The sequence below is a fragment of the Limanda limanda genome, chromosome 1 (genome assembly GCF_963576545.1).
Source record: "Limanda limanda chromosome 1, fLimLim1.1, whole genome shotgun sequence".
NCBI classification, from domain to species: Eukaryota; Metazoa; Chordata; class Actinopteri; order Pleuronectiformes; family Pleuronectidae; genus Limanda; species Limanda limanda.
The window spans coordinates 24,859,292-24,883,256 of NC_083636.1; the positions used below are offsets into that span (position 1 = coordinate 24,859,292).

A 23,965-nucleotide genomic window follows, 5' to 3' on the forward strand; every position below is an offset into this window, starting at 1 on the left:
CCACATAAATAAACTCCATTTAGCAACTAATGATGAAGACACTTTGACATGTTTGGTTTTGAACAATACTGATGGATTGCCCCAAATTTTTTGACATTTATGCTATCCACAGGATGAATTGAATAACTGTTGATCCTCTGACTTCAATACAAAACATCTCATCCACTTGTTACTGCTTATTGTTTTGAGGGTTGAAAGGGGGGTCATTGGGCAAGATATACATCAGGGACAGGTTGCCAATGTATTGCAGGGACAACATACAAAGGCAACAACCATTCAGGATCACATTTACACCAACAAACAGTTTCCAATTAACAAAATAACAATCTGCATGTCTTAAAACTGTGGGAGGAAGCTGGAGTACCTGGAGAAAACCCACACAGACATGGGGAGAACATGCAAACTCCACACAGCCGTGACAGGATTCAAACCAGGAAACTTCTTCCTGCGATGTGAAAGTGCTGAACACTCTACCACCTTATTGCAAAGTTTCTGGAAAATATTTTTCGAAAAACAACGGATCGAAAACATGAAGAAAGGCAACCTCCGCCAGTCCTTGTGCTTGAATGGAGGTCAGAAAAAAAAAACACGTTCCACAGCCTGTGCATAAACAGGGTTGTTTCCTTCAAAGGAAACATGGCCCTGGTGATACTGAGTTTGATCTGTAGAACACAGCTTACTGTATATCTGTGAACACACAGTCAGATGGAATTATCAATAAACCCTATATGACCAATATGACTGTAAGAATGATCTCCTTGAGGCAGTAACAGGGACAATAATTAAGTTAGAGGGCTTCTTAAACTCAAACAGTACTCGAACGGTGACTCATACTAGTGTGCACGCACATACACACACGATCAAATTAATAATTTGAATTTGACCTTTTAAAGCAAACAATGAGGGACAGACAGAGAAAAAGAAAAAGCCAGAGACCATAATGAAATGTTTGTAGGCTTTAAGACTGTGAGAGTGAGGAGGACAAGGAGCTATGAATTATTAAAGAGGAGTGATTAGCATGTTCTTTTCTAATTTACAGTGTGTCCCACATGCACTCGCTCTCTGTGTCTTTCTCACTGGGAGTCAGTATGTGTTGCTAAACTGAAACTAGAGTCAGCCCTCAGAGAGAAGACAAACAAACAAAGAAGATAATGATAGCAGGCAGGAGATGTGTAGGGGGACGAGAGAGGTTTCCATCCCCTTAAAACCAAAATGACCCAAAAAATGACCTGCCAGGTCTGCCATCCCCTCTCAGCCAACTCCATCCCCTATCCCAGAGAGTGCTGCGTGTGCACATACAGAATCTGTGTGTGCAGGTGAGCATCCTATAGTTAATGCAGCTTAGTAAATCGCGGGATCCGCAGTTTATGTCTCAAAGTTGAAACTCCCTGCTAAACAGGATGTCAGAGAAGACACGTGGTCAGTGCAACACAGTAACTAACTACTGGCCAGAATGGCATCCAAAATAACAGGGGACAGTTATCTGCGTGGTTGACCATCTAAACAGCCATAAAGATTTTACCATCTTTGGCAAGCAGGCAGAATACAGCATAAATTCTGTAGATACCACTTTTGCCGTGTGCATTCGTGCTACAAACAAACAGCTCGCTAGTGTAAACCTGTATTTATATAATTATAAAATTCTCTTGAGATTACTCATTTAAGTAAATACTGAGAGCTCTTCCTTTCCATTCAAATTTTCAGAGAATCTATGGCTGTTTTTTGAATTTTGGGAGTTTAGATGAACTGCTAGTGGAGCTAATTCTCCAGTCGATGCCATTAAACCACTGGAGATGAGGAGGAGCAAGACGAGATGACAGAATTAAAGTAGGTCCTCACAATGGAACACAAAGTAGAAAACATGATGGAAATCTGATGTTTCTCAAAAGAATCTGAGGAAGGTTCCGGTCTCCTCAACGCTTTTAACATTTCTGACATTTTCATCTCATCAGTGGAAAGTTTCCATGACATCACTCACTTTGATTACGACATGATTTATTCACAAAGTTTGTTTCTACTGCACTTCGTCACATGCTGCAACAATATGTTGGAATTCTATGTGAGAATAAGTTTTTCAATTGAGAAGATTTGCTGCTTTTCCTTCTCTCTACAGTAAACTGAAAATTATTTGGTGTTGGATTGTCGGTTAAACTATTCAAGGTATTTTTTGTATCTTTGGACAGCAGGAAATTAAACAGGCTGCTTTCTGGCGTTTTATAGGCAAAACAATGAAGAAACTCCTCTGCAGATTAATTAAAAATGAAAATAATCATTAGGTGCAGCCATAGTGGAGCTTGTAAGGAAAAACTAATCCTCCAGTTCAAATGTAGCCTAGGAATGATAGATAATACCAATAGCACATCCCTTGAAGATTCTTAATTAGTGCTCAAAACTGTCACTGAAAACAGCCAAAGTGACCTTTAGTGGAATTTACCACTCCTTGATTAACATCCAGACACTCTGGTCTTTCCATACCTGTTCATGTGTGCTTGGTCTGTACGTGCAATTGAGCACAAGCGAACAGAGCACACGTCTACTGAAATCCCAATTCTCAGCAAAGTGAAGAGTGTAAACACATAAAATCCAGTTGACACATCTCCGAGGCAGGATTCTAGACAGGAGAGGGAGATTTAATAAATGACGAGGAGGCCTCTGTGTGTACAGTCAACCGGCCAGACAACTGTTTGATTTCCCTCAAGGACACAATGTTTCTCCTGCACGAGAAAACACACACAAAAATTCAATCATGTTGTGACTGGGACTCGGAGCAGGTTGACACAATATGTGTATGTGTTGTTGTTGTCTGCGTGCTTTACATATATGAAACGAGGGAATGATTGACATTCCTTGTCATTTTGTCCAAAAGGAAATAAAATAATCCTATTATGCAGCCTGCTATGACCATACTTTGAATATAATGTTATGGGAAGCATCAAATTGCCATTGAAAGACTTTGTGTGGTGAAAAAAAGAGAAAAATGAGAATACAAAAAGCGGTGAAAAGAGACAGATGAAGATTAGTGTTGTGGTTGATAAACTAACCAGCAAAGTTGCATGAGGTTTGGAAAAGCGATGTTCAACCACACCCCCAAAAACAGATCTTGACTGATTGGACAAAAAAAGAAACAGGTTCTCCTGCTATATCCGAAAATAGCTAAGTGAAGTTGGTTCATGTTGGTCTGACTCTGAGCGAGCACAAGTCTGTGTCAGTACCTACAGATATGATGCAGAGGTGAGAATGGACAAGGACAGAGGTTCCACACTAATACGTTTTTCAATCTTTGAAATTAAAAACACTCCAGTCATCTCCGTGACCATTAATGTACACTAGTCGTGGTTGAAACAGGAAACAGATTGTCCACTTTGCAGTTGCTTAGTTACAGTACAAGTACAACTGCAAGTGCAAAAAGAATGAGTGTTTAACTAGGTTTTAATTTTAGATGGATTTAAACAGGATCATGCAAACAACAATCTCCTGCGGCCAATTAGGGGGCTGCCAGTGAGATCCGCTTTCAGAGGGTTAAACGTAAAACATATTAGTGTGGACGTAGCCTGAGAGAGAAAGATGAGACTGAGAAGAGAAAGCAAATGGGAATGGAAATCAAAAGCTACTAGAATGCGCTCAGTTGAGCACATACCTCAGTCAAAGCCCAGGCGTCCCTTCAATTCAATCAAGCTGCACCAAATAGCACACACTCATAGATATCAGTCCTCTAAATATGGCTGATTATTATCAGATAGATCCATGAATTATTCTCTCAGTCAGTGAAATCAGGGAAAATGTCAAACTACTCACAATTGTAAATAATGTAATGTTTTTTTTCTTGGCTTATATTCCACTTTGACACCAAGTTGCAAGAAAATGGGTTCAGTAGATTCTGTGTAATTCTGATGCAGACAAATAGCAGATGAAAATATAACCTACTTGTCTTACAATTAAAGAAATTAAAATCCGATCTTCGATCAGCTACAACATGGTATAACCCAATGATATGAAATACATTTTTTCAGAAATAGACCTGAATTCTCTAAAATGCTATATTAGTGTTGTTATCCAGTGTTTGTCTGGAAGCATGCTGTCTGGAAACGCCTGCACGTGGCACAAACAAATGCAGGTACCGCAGCAAGGAAAGCACACAGTGGTAGATATGGATTTCTGTTGATGACCATGTTTTAGTCGCCTTAGGCTGTGCACCTGTGGAGGAGAGGTTCAATAATTGTCTGTCAGCAGCAAGCACACGTTCCTCTGTCTTTACTGCTCCCAACGCACAAGAAACAGACAACCCCTGCTCAGATGGAGAAACTCACATGTCTGGTTTCGATCCTGAGAAAACTAGAATTGTGTGTGTGAGTGTGTGTGTGTGTGTGTGTGTATGTGAGTGTGTGTACTAAATTAAAGTTCTTCGAATGGGAGCTGGTTAGAGATTTAACCATGTGTCAAAACAGACAAACACGCTGATGCCTGCAGACACAGTGTCCTCCTGTTCCACTGCTTTCATTAAAATGAACTTGCTCAAACACACATCTGTCTTACTGACAGATTTTCAATCGGCCTCTGTAGATTCAGGATGTAATCACACGCTATCAAATGACTACATGTGTATATGTGTTCGAGTCTGTGTGTGTGTGTGTGTGTCTTTGAGTGTGTGTGTGTGTGTGTGTGTGTGTGTGTCTGTGTGTGTGTGTGTGTGTGTGTGTGCGTGTGTGTGCGTGTGTGTGTGTGTGTGTGTGTGTGCGTGTGTGTGTGTGTGTGTGTGTGTGAGCCCTGTGGGGCCTTATAGGGATAGTTCACTCAAAAAAGGAAATTCACTTATAATCTTCTCACCACTATGCCGATGGAAGGGTGGGTGAAGTCTTTGAGTCCAAAAAACACTTTTGGAGTTTCAGGGGTAAACAGCATTTCAGCCAAATCCAATACAATTGAAGTAAATGGAGACTTCTTCTTCAAATGAAAAAAAATAAACAGAAAAAAACAGATAATACCTTAATACTGCTTGTGTGGTGTTAACCAAGTTTCCAAGCATCATTTACACGCTGTTTTTAGCCTTAAGGTTCACTCCCTGTGGGTTTGGGGTTTCCAGTGTGTGCGTGCGAATGTGAATGCAGCTCCAGAGGAGGACATCAGAGGACTTTTAGGCTAAAACATGGTGTAAATGTCGGGGCTTGCAGACACTTGGATGACACCACAGGCGCAGTATGGAGGCATTTTTGTTATTTTTCCTGTTGTTTTTTTTACGTTTGAAGAAGGAGTAACCTGTTACTTCAATACTAATGGATTTGTCTGCAACCCTGTTTACTCCTGAAACTCCAAAAGTGTTTTGTGGACTCAGACACTTCACCCACTCCTCCATCGGCATATGTATAATTATAAATATGTTGTGTTGCACTTAAAAAAAATGTACAACTACATAATAATGTGTTTTTGATGAGACTGCTAATAAATGCTAGTTGTACCATTATTTTACACAAGTGTGTCAAAACATATGATCAGCGCCTAGTAAAATATAATAACTTATCAATTATCAATCAAAGGCTACAACCAATACAGGAAGTAACAAAGAACAAAGAAAACCGCAATAAAGACAAAACAAAGAGATAGTAGAATACATATTGGAACTAGACAGGAACATGGCGTGAAGCATAAGCAGCAGCACTGAGATAACAACTAACAGAAGTCAAACAGAACACTGTCATGGTCCAGACGGAGGATCAGTCAACACAAACATCGATCAGTGGTACTGACAACAGACCCTCACTCTTCAGTTCCATCCTCACCCACAGATACGGTATATACAAAGTAAAACTCTGGCACACATTAAACTATCTCCACATACACACACACAGCAGATAAAAAACAGCAGAGAAAGAAGAAAGGATCAACATGAGACAATATTGATTGAGGCATAGACACACAAACACACAAACGCACGTATTTCTTGTAAAATATTGAAGACACAATAAAATATTCCACTCACACGCCACAGCCACGGAATCAAGAGATGAGTAAGCAGAGATAAAATATTAAATCCAGACAGGCATAAATGAATCTGCCATGACACTTTAAGCAGTAGGTGAGAAGTGAACACACACAAACAATCTGACAGGTTTACTTTGTGCATTGACACTTAAAGAGGCCAAAGTCTAATGTGTAACTGCAGATCCAATTTAACTTTGGTTTTCTCGACTGTCCAAAGAGTTTCTGAAGAAAGCCGGTTGAGTTCTGGCTGTGGCTCGAGGCGAAGACAACCTGCTTTCAAGGAAGCGTGAGAGAGCGAGAGAGCAGGCAGAGAAGAAGAGAGAGGCAAACCAAACAAGCAAAGTGTCCGGAGCAAATCGGAAGTTAGTCCTGTTTACATTGTGATTACTATGTTGGCGAGAAATCAACAATTTCACATGAACTACTGACAGTGTCATATCATACACTGCATATAAGTTCTCAAGCAAAACAAAGAAGGCTACACCAACAGTGCCCAAGGTGAATTTACATAAAGACTCTTTGCTCTGTGCCTTGTTCACAAAAATACACAAACAGATCCTCACAAAGATGCGTCACCATCGCTTCCACGAGGACCAGAAAAGGACAGACTCTCTTGGGCTCATCTGTGAAACACTTGGTGCATTTGATTACGCTTGGTGAAGTGTTGACCTGGCTGACAGGGCTACAACTGTTGGGCACTAATCAGTCACAGCAGCCCATGCAGCTCCTTGCTAGTTTCTGTACAGCGGCCTGAAGTCATGACGTCTCGACCTCCTGTAACTCAGTACAATCTAATTTTCTTTTATTGGTGTCTCTGAAAAAAACTGGGGGTTCCTGCAGCTGATTTATAGTTTTCATGTCTGCCAGTCGGCTGTGGTCAGCTATGGTCCATGTGAAGAAAATGTCATCATCAATCCATGTCTGTAAGGGTAGACACGGACCCATCTGCAGACGTGTGCAGCCCAAAACCTTTGACCATGCTGACTGTATGCGTCAACTGCATGCCAGACCATCACAGACCCTCATCTTAGTATGTGCATGTGATCAGATATTTATGCAACTCTCAGTGGACATGGAACGCATAAAATATGGTCAACAGTTGAAGGAGACTTCGCTTTGTAGCCTGTGGCCCCTAAATTATGGACTGATTAAGATCTATTTGTTTAGTCTTGTCCCTTCCTTACTACTTTTAAAATGTGAACTGTTTTTTCTTTTTTTCTTTTATGTGAGTAAGTTTTGTTTTTTCTGTCCTCTATGCTACACTTTTACTTCTTGTCCAACAACATGGAGAAGGTTCTGTTCTTGATTTGCACCTGATTTTGAACAATTAAGTATTTTCACCAAAAATAAATTCGTATGAAAACTGAAAAAACTGCTGGTTTTCAAGAACAAACCATGATGACATCAGTAGTTATATTGTACTGGTTAGAAAGATAGTCTGAAAAAAGCTACAATGAAGGAGGCACAAGAGGAATTGAAAAGCTGTTGCTGCCGAATGAGCTGGTGGGATTTGGTAGAAAGCTCCAGGAGAAGCAGAAAAGATAGAAAATGTCATTGTACAATTAAGTTCACCAAAATCATCTTGATAATATTGTCTTAAAATCGAATTAAAAAATTGAACATGCTCAGATTGTGACATTAAAGTAGATTAGATAATTACTGAATTAATGTAAAAGATTTACTTCCAAAAGCTTTAAATGAGCTCCACTGTTTCCTTATATTTAAAATTGATGTGTCCCCAAGGTCCAGAACGAACATCTATTCTTAAGTAAAACAAAAGAAATGTACATTCTAGTATACTTATTAATTCTGGTAAAGTCATCAGAAACTTGTGGACGTGTATGATGCACTAAAATCAAGGCTGTTATTTCTAACTTGGTAACAGAATAAAAGTTTGAGGGCACCGTTCTTGACTGAGTGCACATCTATAAAACGTGAATTATCGTATAAATATGCATGAGCACACACTCTACTTTTCTCCTCCCTCACAGACGCATTTGCATGCAGACTTACTTCTCTGTCCTTGAGCTTCATGGCCAGAACCAGCTGGTTTCTGTGGTTGGCCAGTGCTTCTCTGTAACTGCCTCTGGAGAAGAGAGCAGAGCCAAGGTTCCCGTGGGCGCGGCATTCACCTGACTGGTCACCTGTGGGCCGGAGGAATGACATTAGACACGTACTACCCCTGTTTCATGTCTTCACTGTTTCTTCACTCTGTTCCTCTTCCATACCTAAAGTCTTGGTCACCTCCAGGTCCTGCTGCATGTAGGCCACACTCTTCTCTGCGTTGCCTAAAGCCCAGTAGGCAGAGCTCAGGGCCGAGAAAACAGATCCACGCAGCTTCAGGGAGCACGTGCCGATCTTCAGCCCCGCCTCCAGCACCACGACAGAGGCCCCGTGGAAACCGTGGGTCAGCAGCTCCTGACCGATGACGGACACGACCACGAAAGGGCTCTTGTCCAGCTTCATTTTCTGCAGCTGCTGGTAGGTGGGCTCAAGGGAGTCTAAAGATGTGAAGACATACAGAGACAGGCTTAGAGGGGGGGGTAGGAATTATCATTTCTACGAGAGATTTTCTGATTTTAGAGAGATGAGGACAGATTCACACCAAACTTGGTAGGAAAATTACTTGGGAGTGTCTACCTTCGGATGAATAACTTTTAGAGCTGATCGGTGAAAAGGTCAATTTACAACAAATATGGTCTAAAATACACACTTTCAAGATATCTCAATAGACAGGCAATCTAAAGATTGTACTGATCAGATTATTAGCTGATTAGTGAAGTCATGTGGATGTCAGAAAAATAATTTTTCAAAACATCTCTGCATCCTACTTAACTATAGACATGACCATGATTTTATATAGATTGTATACATATTCTATGATCATATGGAAATGCAATGCATTCTTGTGCTATTTTTGCAGCAACCAGTAACTTCAGAGACACAATCTACAGCTTATACATTATTTAAAAGTTATCATTGCCCTTTTTGAATCACTCAAATATGTGTACAGGAGTAATGTGTTTCAAGGATGTAAAATTTAAATCATATTATTTTACAGAATATTTTACTGAAGGATATTTTTAGCGTAAGTAATTTTATCATGACGTAGTATTTCTACTAGTGATGACAAATGTTGATGACTGAGGCTTTCCATAGTAAATTATTAATCAGCTGGTCGTGAGGAGTAGAAATGTGTGGCTGTGGAACCTCATCAGCTCTGAGTCAGGGCCGGGAGAAAAAAGATGTACTGAGATTCTTAGAAGAGAGCAGCTAAACAAGAGTGTGAGGAGCAAGTGAAAGGCGCCTCGAGACATTTCACTGAGACTGTGGGCTGCAGTTCTGTGCTAGGCTTGCTAGTCCTTACTAGCAATAAATAAAAGAACTGAAACTGACAGCTCTGTTGCATGACTTGTATCAAGAGAACCAACCAGTGCCAGTAGCTTCTTTCTGTAGCTTTGTAATTATAGAGGTTTGGCTGAAGATTGAAGACTATTATTTATGTGTATGCGCAGTATACTTTATTTTTAATTTAAATAATAAAAGAATCGGGCAGCATGTTGGTGCAATGGCTACCATTGTTGCCACACGACAAGAAGGACCATGGTCTGTTTGTGCCGAGTTTTACGTTCTTATCGTGTTAGCTCGGGCTTTCCCCTGGTTCTTCCCCCCAGAGTCCAAAGAAATGCAGATTGAGGTTAGGTTATTTAAACACTCTGAATTGATCAGAGCTGTAACTGTTGTTTGTCTCTGTATGTTGTCTCTGCGGTGGACTGGCAACCTGTCACTCAATGTCAGCTGGTATTAGGAAAAGGGACACAGCTGAAACCATTGTTCTAGGCTTCATATAATACGGAATACTTCAGTACCCTACAACACATCGTCCTCTAGGAAAGACATCAGAGAAAGACAGAAAACTCTGTGTTTCTGAGCTCCCTCCTGTGCTTACTGTATTTGTTCCTCCTCCATGGTCCAACTTGTTGCCCTGTCTACTGCTTACTCAAGCATTGCAACTCCTGCTAAAGCTTTCTTTCTTTGAAGCTCAAGGGAGACAGAGTTTGAAGGGTTTCAGCCCCTGGACAGCAGAATAACCTCCCGTGGAGCATCAGATCTACATGAGGGCTTCATTTTGATTCAGGCAGGCCTCTGTACATACTGTATGTCATAGCTGCTTCCACTGATATCAACATGCTTCCATCACTACCAAACACTGACTTTAAGGAGTGGTTGCTGCATTATTCTTGCACTGCTGCTGCTTAAATCAGACAATGGCTCCTTTTCTTTGCTGCTTGTAAAATCTTAGCTTGCACAAAAGATTAGAAGACGTGCTCATTTGGTCAGTTGCTACAGATCCCTTCTGGATCAACGCGTTCTACCTCAAATATATGGGACATATCACGAATACCCAGATTTTTGCTGCAGCTTGCCAAGTAATAGGCTATTCTCAAGGCACGCTGCCCTCATTCCGATACTGCTGAAGGGCAAAAACATAATACTGTGCCAGTTCTCGCCTGTAAACCATCCTGATCATTTCTCCATCTTCTTGTGCTGTGGAGACCTGCACATAACAGCCCACCGGGAACTGTGGAGCGTGCAGACCAATAACACACAGTAATCTACTTTGTTAATATTTCATTTCCACAAGAAAACCAGTCATGCCTATAAACATAATCATTACAAACTAACTTTCTCTGTTCTGATCAGAAATGAAAATATTCCATTAACCCGTTCACATTTTTAATATTTGTGCACAACTGACACTGCACATAAAGTTAGTAAACATGTGCTAGTTGCTATTAAATGTCTGTGCCCAGGTCTGTATTTGAGTGGTCCTGACTTAAAGGTCCAGTGTGTAAGATTTAGGTGAAAGGGAACTATTGGCATAAACTGAATATAAAATAATCCTAGTGACGTTTTCACAAGTGTGTTTCTGTAATTATTGTTGTTTTCTTTACCCTAGAATGGGCACTTTACATCAAAATACTGTATATGTACATCAGGAGCAGGTCCTCTCTACAAAGGCTGCCAGGTTCAGTCGTCCAAACTTGACAGACTGACAACTGACGGCTGCCACAGGTTTGCTTTCATGTTAGGATGGAGAGGGTGAGGTGAGGGTGAGGTGAGGGGGATTCAGCTGCAACATGCAACTTCATCACTAAATTCTACACACTGAACCTTTAAAATCGATCCCAGGTATACACATCTATAAAACTTTAAAATAGATAATCACACGTGGTGAGGCAGCATTAATTAAGCAAGCCATATAAAAGTAGATTTACCATGGGTCTGTTTCAGATCAGGTCCAAAATGAAGACCTCGATCCACACTTTGCTCAAGGAGAGTCCCTGACCCTTCTCCTCCTCTAACTCATGAAGCACTTATATAATGACACAGCAGGAACCCAGTGAAGTGCTGTCTCATGGATGAAGCATCTTCAGACTCTGTCTCGGCGAATCAGTCTCAGACACCAAACGCCTGCTGTTCCTCTTGGCAGAAGATGTGAGTTCTGCCACCACATAAGCTTCACCTGGCAGCGGACACAGGTGGTCTCAGGCTTCATGGACAAGTGGATGTGAGTTATGCTTTTACTTCATTAAGCGCCATTACCAGCTCACTATCTTCTATATGCTTCACTTTCTATTTCATCCGGGACATTTTTTTTATACAATTCTCACTCCCCTTAGTGTTACTATTTTCTCGTATCTCCATCTTCCTCACATCTAATGTGCATTCACTTCTTTGTGAGGTCTGCATCATCAGAGGGAACTTTTTACTTTTTCACATCCCACTCCCAGAGGAAGCTTACTGAATAAAACAACAAAAGAACAGTGGTAACTTGACAGTTGCCGTGGAGCCTACATCTCACTCTCCTCTCCTTTAACTTGGAAACAAAGTTTTGGATTGGGGCCTGTGTTGTTTTAATTAGTTTGACTGTTTTCGCATGTATTAATCTGCCTCATGTTGTGGACAGGGAGACAGGGAGACAGGGAGACAGGGAGACAGGGAGACAGGGAGACAGGGAGACAGGGAGACAGGGAGACAGGGAGACACAGCGAACGAAGGTAGACGTGCACATGAACTTGTTGTCTTCGTCCGACAGGCCTACCTCTGAGGGGAGATTTCATGGCAGCCTCCACCATGCCGACCAGCAGCTGGAGACTCTTGGGGTCTTGGGCGAGGCCGGAGGCGAATGCTGCCAGGGCGTCGGCATGACGACCCAGGTACTGCAGAGCAACCCCCTGACGAAAGTAGGCCTGCAGATAGAAAAAACAAGACATTAAAGCTTTCACATTAGGGAGATTGATATTTCGATCCGTTTCTATATTGGGTTGTGGTTTGTACAAGGACAGCTGAAATTATTTATCATCATGGAATTTCAGTTTTTAAACAGTGCAATAATAAAACTACTGGATAAGTGGATATGTCCAGGGAGGCGGCAATGCTAAATTCTATCTGGTACAGTCCTGGAAAGTAACTAAGAAAACTTGAATAGAATAATATAGTGTAGAAATAAAAATTTTGCAGAAAAAACCATTTGCAGATGACATTTTTGTATACAAAACATGGATTTATTGTTACAGATTAGATGTAAATGACTAAAATTAGCTTCACCTTGACATACTGCTAGTTAATTTATCTATTAAAACGATTCAGATAATACAGACAGAGGAATTTCTGCAAAATTCTGAGCTTTTCAGTAAAGGTTTTATTGTATGATTTAAAGGAGGATGTAGTAACTATACAGTGCAGTATATTCTCTCAATGATTCTTCCACCATTGATCAGTTATTAATGTATTTAATATTTAATAATACCACAAAAAATACAGCTGGTAATGTCATAAATTTGGTAATTATTCTCACACCAATGTTTTGGTGTGAATGGTCTGAGGAAGAGCACAGTCAGGCAACACATGTAATAAATGCAATGGTTGTTGAGATATTTCACAATGGATCAAAGTGGTGAGCTGACTGACTGAGCACCTCAACCTGCTCGCACAGGATTGGAAAACTTCCATAATCGTTACATTTTTTAGGTATTGGCCAGTGTCACACAAACACGCACGCACGCACGCACACACACACGCACGCACGCACGCACGCACACACGCACACACACACACACACACACACACGTACTGTGAGGAACTCACACGCACAGACACACACACACACACGCACTTCATTCGGACACCTAGTGCATTTCACAGCAAGATTAGAGACAATGAGTGATGACATCAAATTCAATGAGGATCTCGCAAAAGATAAAAACACACACCCACACACACACACACACACACACCAATATCTTCCTCTCTGACTGCCGACCAGACTGTAACCTAATTGTCTCGTCTACCTCTCTCTTGCCCTCCATTCCTCTCCTTTTCCTCTCCCATTTATAATCCTGCCCTCCCTCCCCCTGTTTAAACATAACCTGTCATGACAGTGAATAGATGAAGACAAAGACGAGAGGAATTAGATTACATGGCCGCTTCTGCCACTTTTCTGTCTTTGTGCCGTCCTCGTCCTCAGACAGCTTCATTGAACCGAATGGGGCCGGGGGTCACGTCTAATCTAATGCATTAGGCCTTGAGTCCCCAGTGTGCTGGTGTCAGTGCATGATGTGAACAGTGTCATTTCATTGTTGATTAACACAAAGTGGGATAAATGGTTGGTAATTACAGCTGGAGTCATATGACACAAAAAAGACTTAGAATCAGTCAAAGCCTCAATGATAATATAATAATCTAAGAGGGTTTACGAAACCTAAATAACAGTAATAAGTGCTTAAGGCAAGGCTACAGCTTAGAATCCATCCATTATAAAATCAATATAATGAGGTGTGTCGTATGATCAAATACTTAAACAATTTCCAGGAGATAAGATATAAGACAAAAGAAAAAAAAAGAAGTTAAATAAGGATTAGCTCTCTAATAACAGAGTTCACATCATGTGTGGGGGCGTTTTAAGGTATATTACGAAACTGCAAAAAGGAATCAAAGTAATATATGAAATCAATAACATCATGCAATTAATTCTAAAAGATGAAGGGAGCTAGTTCAACTTAAAAGTTAAAACAGGAAAAGATGTGAGGAGTAATGAGAAGATGCATGCATACATCATTTCTCGTTTTTTCTTGTTATTTGTGATTATTCGTTCTGATTTGCACGTCATGGCCACCATAGATATGAGATGTCATGCAGGTCTAACAAAATTAGTAGATCAATCAGTTATGGGGTAGTGTGCGGATCCATAATGAAACATCTATATTACTGATTCCAAATGATTTACTTGTAGGATCGGTGCTCACATCAACAGATCAATGCCTTAATTAAAATGTGTATTTCATTAACCACAGGGAAACAGTGGAGAGGAACCATGCCATCATCAGGATCTAGTCTAAATGATACCATCTTGAAAATAACTACTTCTCCTTTCACCTGTCATTGTCATATACAAACGCTATATATACCTGGGACCATATAGGTGGGATCAGACTCAAAGTCAGTGTTCTGATATCTTGTCATCATGACGCTATAATTTGAAATGGCTATGCCCCATTTTTTGTATTTCTCTTTTCTGAACACAAGTTTTTGTGCCTTTTGAATAAAGCACCAGCAAAGAATCAAATTTCATCGTGGATCTTTTGTTTGACTTCATGTTGCGTTATGAACTTGCACATTATTGTGTTCCATGTTTTTGGTTTTTGAATTTGTGTCATTTGTTTGCACTTTGAGTTTAATATTTCCTTTGATTTGAAGCTTTTTAATTGGCTGTGTCTTAAATCACTCACTAATCCCTATATAGTCCACTCTATAGTGACATTTTGTAGTGCTGTCTGAATGTAGTGATTAAATGTTTAGTGAACATTTTATACCCTTCATAGTAGTCTCATTGTTTCCCACAATGAATTGCGAAAAGTAGTGTACAACCGAGCAATATATACCATCATGCATTGCACTCGTATCATAGAAACGAGAGGAGAGACAGCAGCAGAAACAGCCTGACCTGACATACATATGTAAAAAAGAGCAGAGCAGTGCACGACAGCACAAACTGAGGCAAGATGTTCATTTAACATGCTTTTTATCTATTCAAAAAATGTCTGCAGTAGAGTCAACAAGGCTTTAATCTCTGGGTTTCCTCTAAACCCTTTCAGTATTCCAGTGATTCTGAGTCTGTTTTTCAGGTAATGTTTGGCCAAGCTTTATTTTTTTTACCTCTGTCTGTGATTTAGTTACTTCTGACAAATTGGACTGTACACCTGTGTACCAAACCTGGAAATTCAGATTAAAGACTGGAATTTGTTTACTCATTACAGGAATTTCCTCTTGAATATACCCCAAAAGGTCCAGAGTAACCATTTCCAGCTTTTAAATGTTAATATTGACTGTCTATTTTATTCCTCTGCGAAAGTCAAATTGATTCATTTGGGTTTTTTGATTCTTGTGTCAGAGAAAAAACTGCTACCACATGTCATTTAGGGCTTTTGAATAGCAGGGTGGGGATTGGATCTATTTACATTTTCTGACCCTTTACATGCTGAAATGTGGGACAGCGATTCTGTATTAGCTCTTCACACTGACTTCAAGTGTCCACGCTGAGGAGAGAGGGAGAGCAGGCTGCCCTCTGACCCTCATCCAGGTTGGATAGGACAGAAGGACATTGCAGGGAAGAGGAGCTGGGCTGGTAGCTGGGGCGACATATGGACACCCCACCTGTCTGTCTACCTCTGTTTAGCACGGCCCCTCAAATCTGTCACCGTCACACTGATCTTGCTGCTGTACGGAGGATGCTGTGTTTGTCATTTAAGCATTCATGTCCCATTCTAGCCTACAATTAACTTTTACCTTGATTAGAGAAGCTTCAGGGTGGATCATTTCACTGGCCATTATCTCTGCAAGACTATGTGTGTTAAGATACATCACAACATGGTACGGCTGAGTCGTGTGTGTGTTTGTGCAGGTGTATGTATGTCAGAGCTTTTCACCCCCACCAAGGGTGTAAACATGCCATATCCAAACAGAATGTGACAGCAGGAAGAGTCTGCCTCCTCCTGCCTCCTGCTCACACACATCCTGCCTATTAGCTCAGTCTGGCTACGCTGCCTGCTAAGCTCATACGAGGGGGGGTTCCGTCCAGACTAATACATACTGTACATACACCCCCCATCTGTCTGCCAGTCGCTCAGCAGTGTTCAGGAGCATCTCAGAACAAACCTTGTCTGATAAGACCCTTCACTGACTGCTGTGGTCCTTGTCTGGATCGTCTAGTCAGTCTGCAGATGTTTCACACTGAGTCCCGACTGTGCACTCTTCAACATCACCTGACAGCTCGTTGTCAGGAACACTGACGTGATCAATAGACGGGACAGGACTAATCCTGCTTGTATGTGAGTGTGTTTGTACCTGAAGTGTCTTCATTTATAAGAACCCTGAGAGCTCTTGGGGATGGGCCTTTGGGGAAAGTATGAAAGCTAAGGACTCCATTTTAACAATCTATGCCCATTGTGTAAATGCATGGTGCGAATGCAGTTCATAGTGTATCAAACTCCATTTTTGCTGGTTTAACAACAGAAAGGAAAGGTTGTCCTTAAACATAGGTATGTTTTTCAGACTATACAGAACTCAGACCAGGTGTCTTATGCCATATGGCCCAATAATGCACCAACCATAGACTGTATATGAAGATGGACACCATGACTGCTCCTCAAAAATTAAGCCAAAGCACGTGGAATAACACCCTGGTGGCTAGCTGCACTATAAGTCATGCATTTTCCTCCGTGTAAGTGTATGGGACATCAGCCAAACTAAATCTTCAGAGTACACGTCAAATACGTCTTTCTCAAAAACGTTTCTGTAACTTTAGGTAGTTCTTATCACACTGACCTTTGTTTCATTCTTCATGTCATGAGATTGATTTCTCATTGGTTGAGTGGATGTATTGGCAAAACTTTGCAACCGCAGCTCCATCACGAAATCGCTAGTTCGCAGACTCTTGCTCCAGATATGCAAGATGGCAGCATTTCATTTAGCATTATATAAATCTGGGTTCAACTTTGTCTTGATTGTGACTTTTACATACGTTCATAAAGGAAGGAAATATGGCTGCAGACTATGAACATATACCAAATGGTAAAAAATGTTCTAAAAATTGAAAAAAATTCACAGTAAACCATCAAGTAATTATCATTATATCATATGGATGATTATGGGTTTCACTCAAAACGACAGCACTAATGTTAAAGTCATGGGATCGCCAAAAGTTGAATACATCCTCTGGGAACAATGAAGGTCCACACAGCATATTTCTCATGTGATTGAAAACGTAAGACGTCTGGTGGCATAGAGCTAAAGACAGGGGATCATCAAGTCATTACGCTTCATCCTCTGAAGAACAGAAGTGTTTGTATTTCAAACTTCCAACAATTCAACCCATTCAAACGTTACTGAGATATTTCCAAAGTGGTGTATCACAGGTTCAGTGTTTGAGTGGGACAGGATGAAGGAGAGAGTGAGACACGTAGAGAGGTGCTATATGTTGGTGTGTCAGAGGAAAGGATGCACACCAGATGAACAGATGCTTCAATTACTGCTCGTAACTCACATTAATCGAGAACAGATGGCAAAGCAAGTGGTGAGAGAGAGCGAGAGAGGGGCTGAGCGAGAGAGAGAGAGAGAGTGGATCACATAAAGCAGCAGACATGATAGAGATTGATCTCTTAGCAAATCAGAGAATCTGCCTCAAAACGCACAGATGAAACCTTCACTCTTATTTTATCTGGAGACAAAGTAGATTGGACCTTATTTTGCTTCTGACTAAACAGTTTTAACACAGAAGGGAGGATGTGGAAGAGGGAAAGTGATTTATTAGAGGTGGAGGAGGCTGAGAATAAAGAGAGGAGCTTCCTGACAGACCTGGGAGCCTGGAGCCAGCTCTAATTTTCCTCACAGCAAACAATAAACACTAAACCGTCTTCAGATTCCTACAGCTTACAAGTGAGTGACGCATCATGCATATCATCGCTTGTTATTGAGGAGGAGCAAGATTGAAGGTCTTTGCTAACAGAATTTGTATTTTTCTTTTTCTATTTTTTATCCTGTCATCCAATAAAACTCATAAAGCTCGGAACATTGCACACTGAATCTAATGCGTTTTATTATTCCTTTCACACCGAAAATTCGGTGGCCCTAAAATGTTGAGCACTGAGGAGGATTTTGTGCTCCTGTCACTTGATAAAAGAAAACGCTTGGTCTATCCAATCCTGAGAAGCCGAACAGGGAGAATTTCTGGGAAACTATCCTGGTCACTACCCAATCTATTTCAGGATGTCACTGGTCCAGTTTGATTTGCTACCAGCACTGAAAACACACATTAAAAGAAGAAAACTGCTTTCTGTGATCCAACTGATCCTAAAGAGCTCATGCAACGCTCAGGAATGCTTTTGATGGATGAGGAAAAACGCAGCAAATCAAACCTGTTCCGAAACCTTGTCTTTTAATGATGGACGAAGGTTTCTGAGTCAGTGTGTGAGCAGGATTAACACAACGTGAGGTTGTATGTATTCTTTAACATGGAACAATTTCGGGAGAAAAATACAGGGTTGGAATCAAAGACAGTATATAAAGATGGTGTGCCTCCACTTCCTCCCACTGTCCAAACTGAAACAAAAATATCCCGAAATATCGATGTGTGTTCTAATAATTAGCTTATAATGCCTTTTATGTTAATTTATTATTCATTCAGGCTAATAGACCAGATAGAGTGCACTAAGTGAACTGAGGATGACTTACAGTATACAATCTTTCAAGATCAAATACTTATTGAATACATATCAAATACATATTAACATTTGTGTGTTTTACATTTGTGTGGCACTAACAACATATTGTTTTTAAAAAAGCTAAACTGGAAATCAGGCTCAACAGAGATACCAATAGAAATGTTTTACAAATCAACAGTGGCTTTGTGAAAGCTGGAATTTTACTGTTTGCTCTTTAAGATTTAGTGTTACCTAAACTCGGGGAGGAATTATTGTCTTTGCTGAACATCAGGGATGAAGAGGCTGCTGAGGTCACATGGCCACCGCTGAGAAATGGAGGCTTCATTTTGCAAAGTCGATACCTCACTTATCCCACAGTTGGTGATATAAGGACACGCTGTGTGAGTTGTGAGCTGTGTGTCGTAAACCTCGGAGAGTGAGAGCATTATTTCAGAGCCTGAGAGGGGGTGAGGGAGTCATTAAAAACAGTAATCGGCATTGTGAGGATGCTCCTTTGCAGGACTTAATGCAGTTTTATTTTTTATCAGCGTGAAGGATGATCAGACCCGGTGAATTTAAACCGGCAGACCTCTACAGCAGTGCACAGTTACTCACAGTCTGGGAATGAACAGCCCTCTCATCTTGCCGGGCGACATGATTCAAACAGGTTCTGCTAATAGACTAGTCAGCCTGTAAAGTACTGAGGCTGAGAAATAATGCTGCTGAGCAAGCACCTCCTCAGAAAACTGGAAACACATCATCGAACACAAATAAGAAAAAAAAACCACAAAGGCCACTTGGTAAAAAAAATGTGGACATTTGGACCTAACAAACTGGGACGTAATGGATTCCATACATCCATGGAGAGAGACTTTTGGTGGTGAAAGATGTATTTAGAAGTAATACAAAAATGGAAAATACTACAAGTACAACTCATGCATTATGAATCCTTGTTCATATTCATTCATACTATCAGCAACTATATATACATGGACAACACTTCATAACTTCCTGCAATACCCAGCAATGGAGTTAAAATATCATGGACACATTGCGCATTAGGAGTCAGAGTCTCATATGTATGGAATTCAAAATGCAGTTATAACGTAACTGTTTAAAGTAACTAACAAATATATCAGTTAGATAAATGTTTTACAGCGAAAGGCAACACACACACACACACACACACACACACACACACAAACACCAACTTTTCCCTGCTTAATCTGCATGAATATTTATCATTGCTGCACTGGGACACTAGCTAAGATGCAATAATTGAGTTGGAGTGGCCATAACCACTGTTTCCACAGGGAGCCATAAAGATGTTACACGACCAGCTGTGGGCTCTCTCGCAGAGACCTGCCGAGCCAGTCTAATAGCTTCACCAGTCTGTGTGATGTAGTGTGTGTGAAAAATGGATACATTGCAGATAAAGCGGTGTGTCCAAAGCCTTGCATTTGACGTAATTTTTTTTCTCAACTTAAAACGCTTGTTCATCAGGTACGGAGACGAGTGTGTACGTCTCCTCTCTGTGTGTTCTGCGCATCTAAGTGCATGTACCATATGCAGGGTCATCAGTCATGCCCCTGGCGTCATATGTTGAGGGACCGCAGAATTTATTTGGAGCCAACAGATCAGGCGTTGCTGTCTGTCTGCAGTAACCAGGCCACGGCAGCGACTGAGCGGCATTAACGAACAACACAGGCCATTAACTGTGTTCGCTGGACATGTCTGGGCAGGGCGCTAGTTCTTTACAGTGGTGTTGTGGGTGTTATCACATGCTGGTCCATTCCAGTAATTATATGAAACAGCTGTCAGAGTGTAACTCTAACAAAAATGGTAATGGGGACTTTACACCCTTTGCTCCGCCAGAGAGAAATACTGGTTAAAATCTAATTAAAAAGTTACAATGACGAATGTTGACTCCAGCCTGTATGAGTTGCTCATTCATCTTCGTTTTTATTGATGTAAAAATAAGAGCGAGCTGACGATCGGTAAATGATTGGTTCCCCGGTGAAACACGAGGTTATGATAAGAACCCCTAATCTCATAAAAGCAGGGTTGGCTCCTCACGCCTGTTTCCAGTCATCATGCTAAGCACTGCTGGCAGCTTCATGTTTTCCATGAGACATGACATTGATCTTCTCATCAAACTCTCATCATACATTGATCTTTACCCAAAATGTGAAACTACTCCTTAAAGATTGAATTCACTGATGTTTGTGTGTTTATAACCTCGACGAGGTAGAATATAAAACACACACACACAAACTGAGACACACCGGGGTCAAAATAAGTGTCTGAAACCCAACAACACTAGATTTGGTGGGGGTGGGGGGGCTGCATCCAAAGGTTTCAGCGACTTTGGTCGGGAGTGTGGAGGCGAGTAAGAAGGCAGTGTTTGAACTTCTCTCTTTAGCTGTCTTTCTTAAGTTACAAGGTTTTCTCTGTCCCTTTTGCTGTGTACAATCAAGTGCACAGCCAACACCTTCAAGAAGAGACTTCAAGAAATACGTTGTTATCTTGAATGACTTTTTCTGCCCCTTTGGTTAAATGTTTTGGTTTAATGGCCTGCACACTCAGGCTACATCCATTCTACTACCTCTGTCTACAGAAGCATTTCGGCTCTGTATCAGATTCTTCCCCGTCCACACTAACACACCTTAAAACGCATATCACCTGACAACTAACTTACACTGGGCATGCGCGTGTTAGTGTACACAGGAATTGCTCAGATAGCTTGTCTCCAACACATGTAAACAGTTTTATCATTGTAAAATGCAGAATTTAACTTCATAACAGCTGTTAGCAATGACAACAGGACCAGCAATGCTTGTAAATTATTATCCATACTGCTTTTTACACTGGTAGCCGAGGCTATTGCTCGTTGTTTTCTGCCAGAAGGGGGTCATGTGTTTAAACCTGGCAAATCAGAGAATGCTATGTCATGACTGAAAATACCCAATCAGCAAGAGGTTGTGAGTGTCAACCTCATCATTTCCAAATATCTCAACCTCTGCCCGTCTACACTAAAATATAGCCTAGGAGTTTTCATCTAAAACTGGGCCAGCAGCATTTCAAAACTTCTCTGTTTCCTATCACGTTTTAAAACAAATTTGAATAAGATAAGAAAAATGCATTTATATCCACAATTCCAATGTAACAGCAGGTTAAGGAGAACACCATAGACATGACTAATACTACAATACAAAACCAACACACAACATAGAACTAAAATACTAACAAATTCAAAAAAGGTCCAGCACTTTTAAAAGCTCAGAGAAGGGGTTCTCTGTTTTAGCAACTCTAAATCTTGTATGTAGTGTGGACACAAGGCATATCTGTAGCAGAGTCGATGCGTTGTCAAACAACAACTAAGTAGTGTGGATGTAGCCTCACTGCTTTAGGACACGACCCTTGCAGCCACAGCAGGATGCCTTTTCAAAGCAAAGCAAACAAACATTGGGTAAATTGTCCGGCTTTTTCAGCTTCAGATACTTGTTCAGGTTGATAGAGATAATAAGAACTAGAATCAGGGTGAAACTGGACTTACATTTGTCTTGTGCTTAGAAAACACAACTCAAAATGGAGTGAGGATGTTGCTTGCTGTCTGCTTGACGCTCGATAATGTAGCAGAGTGTGGAAAACTCAATGTGGGTTCATTCTCTATGTATTCTGTTTCAGCACATGGGATCAAAGTACACCGAGATAAATGAGATGTTGATGCAAGTGCCACTGGCGAAGTGTAAGTCACACACAGTAAAGATCAGCTTTCAATGTCCCTTTGAAATGTGATGTGTGGAGGTCAATGTAAAGGGTCATCTGACACATCCCTCTTTTCATCTTCTTTTAAAAGAGCACGGAAACTCCACTTTACAGCAGCTGTCCAAACACACACGATCCTCCGCTTCAAACCTTCACTCTCTATCAACTTCCAGTAAACACAAATGCCATCCACACAAATGCCATCCTGACAACACAAACATACCACAAGAGTTATTTTGCTCAAAACACATTTTATCAAAAAGTGTGTGTCGATAACCTGAGCGGAATGTCGGGTCGAACATTTAACCTTGGCGTACAGACTGAATTACTCCGAACCAAGAGCTCTAAATTAAAGCATTTTTGAAGCATTTTCTCTGTCGCACACATACACACAAGTAATCCTAGTTAACCTCCGCACACAAGGTTTATTCCCTCGGTGACCAAAAGCAATTCCCTTTTTCTTCTCTCTCTGCTTTACTTTATCTGTAGACCCAGACCGTGAGTCATTCCATCGACCCATTCATGTGTGTGTTCACACTTATCTTCGGCCATCTTTGAAACAATACACGTCTCGCCATACTACACGCACACAAATGAAACACACTCATACTGCAGCACTTACAGGACAAATATGCATAAAGGGCGACGTGGGGCGAAGAAGAGGACAAGTGGCCTTCTGATCCTGTTAACTGCAGAACAGCACAGGGGTTTGGTTCCCTTACACTGGGTAATTAGGCTGTCACTCAACCGGCGGCTGCTGCGCTTGTGTGTGTGCATGTGCTCGTGCAGCAGGTCGAGTGATCGCTTGATTGCCTCTCTGACCTTTGACCGCAAGGGAGCACATACACCTGCTGGGTAAAGGGAGTAGTGGGGGGGGATCAGTGTGTCGCCAACAGAGCTGTAAAACTGAGAGACCAGGTCGCAGCAGAGAGAAAGATTAAAGCAATATACTTGTACGTGACAACTATTCCGTGGCATTTACATGAAGAGAGGATCTACTGCATCAACTGTAGTTCTCCTAACATATCACCCAGGTTTATCAAAAGATTTAACCTGTTAGTTCACATGACAACCTGTGAACAGGCAGAGGGGCGCAGGACATCAGTCTCAATAAAAGTAAAATGTGAACGATGGAGACGGAAAATGGCTCCGACAGGTGGTTCCGTCTTGGGTCAACATATCCCAGGATTCATTGCACTTCCGTGACAATTCGTTTTTTAAACTGGTAATGGTGCGAGTCTTAAGCTGCTTTCTGAAGGTTTCCACACTGTCCACAGATCTTAAGACGAAAGGGAGAGAGTTCCATAGTTTAGGAGCCACAACTGCAAAAGAGCAGTCTCCCTTAGTCCTAAATCTGGATTAGGGGACAACCAGCAAACCCTGATGAGAGGACCACTGCAGGGTGGACCCAGTGATACCCACCTACTGCTCAGGTCTCTAAACCAAGATACAGTGTTCGA

General features: G+C 41.2%; 1 protein-coding gene across 1 annotated transcript in view; it reads right to left on the bottom strand.

Moving 5' to 3' along the window:
- ttc28 (tetratricopeptide repeat domain 28) overlaps positions 1–23,965 on the bottom strand; it is a 125,477-nt gene that overhangs the window by 43,429 nt on the left and 58,083 nt on the right. The window contains exons 3-5 of the mRNA XM_061079853.1: positions 12,083–12,230; positions 8,205–8,477; positions 7,990–8,120 (exon numbers count right to left, since the gene is read on the bottom strand). Of these exons, the coding sequence (XP_060935836.1) occupies positions 7,990–8,120; positions 8,205–8,477; positions 12,083–12,230 (552 nt within the window). The remainder of the gene's footprint in view (positions 1–7,989; positions 8,121–8,204; positions 8,478–12,082; positions 12,231–23,965) is intronic.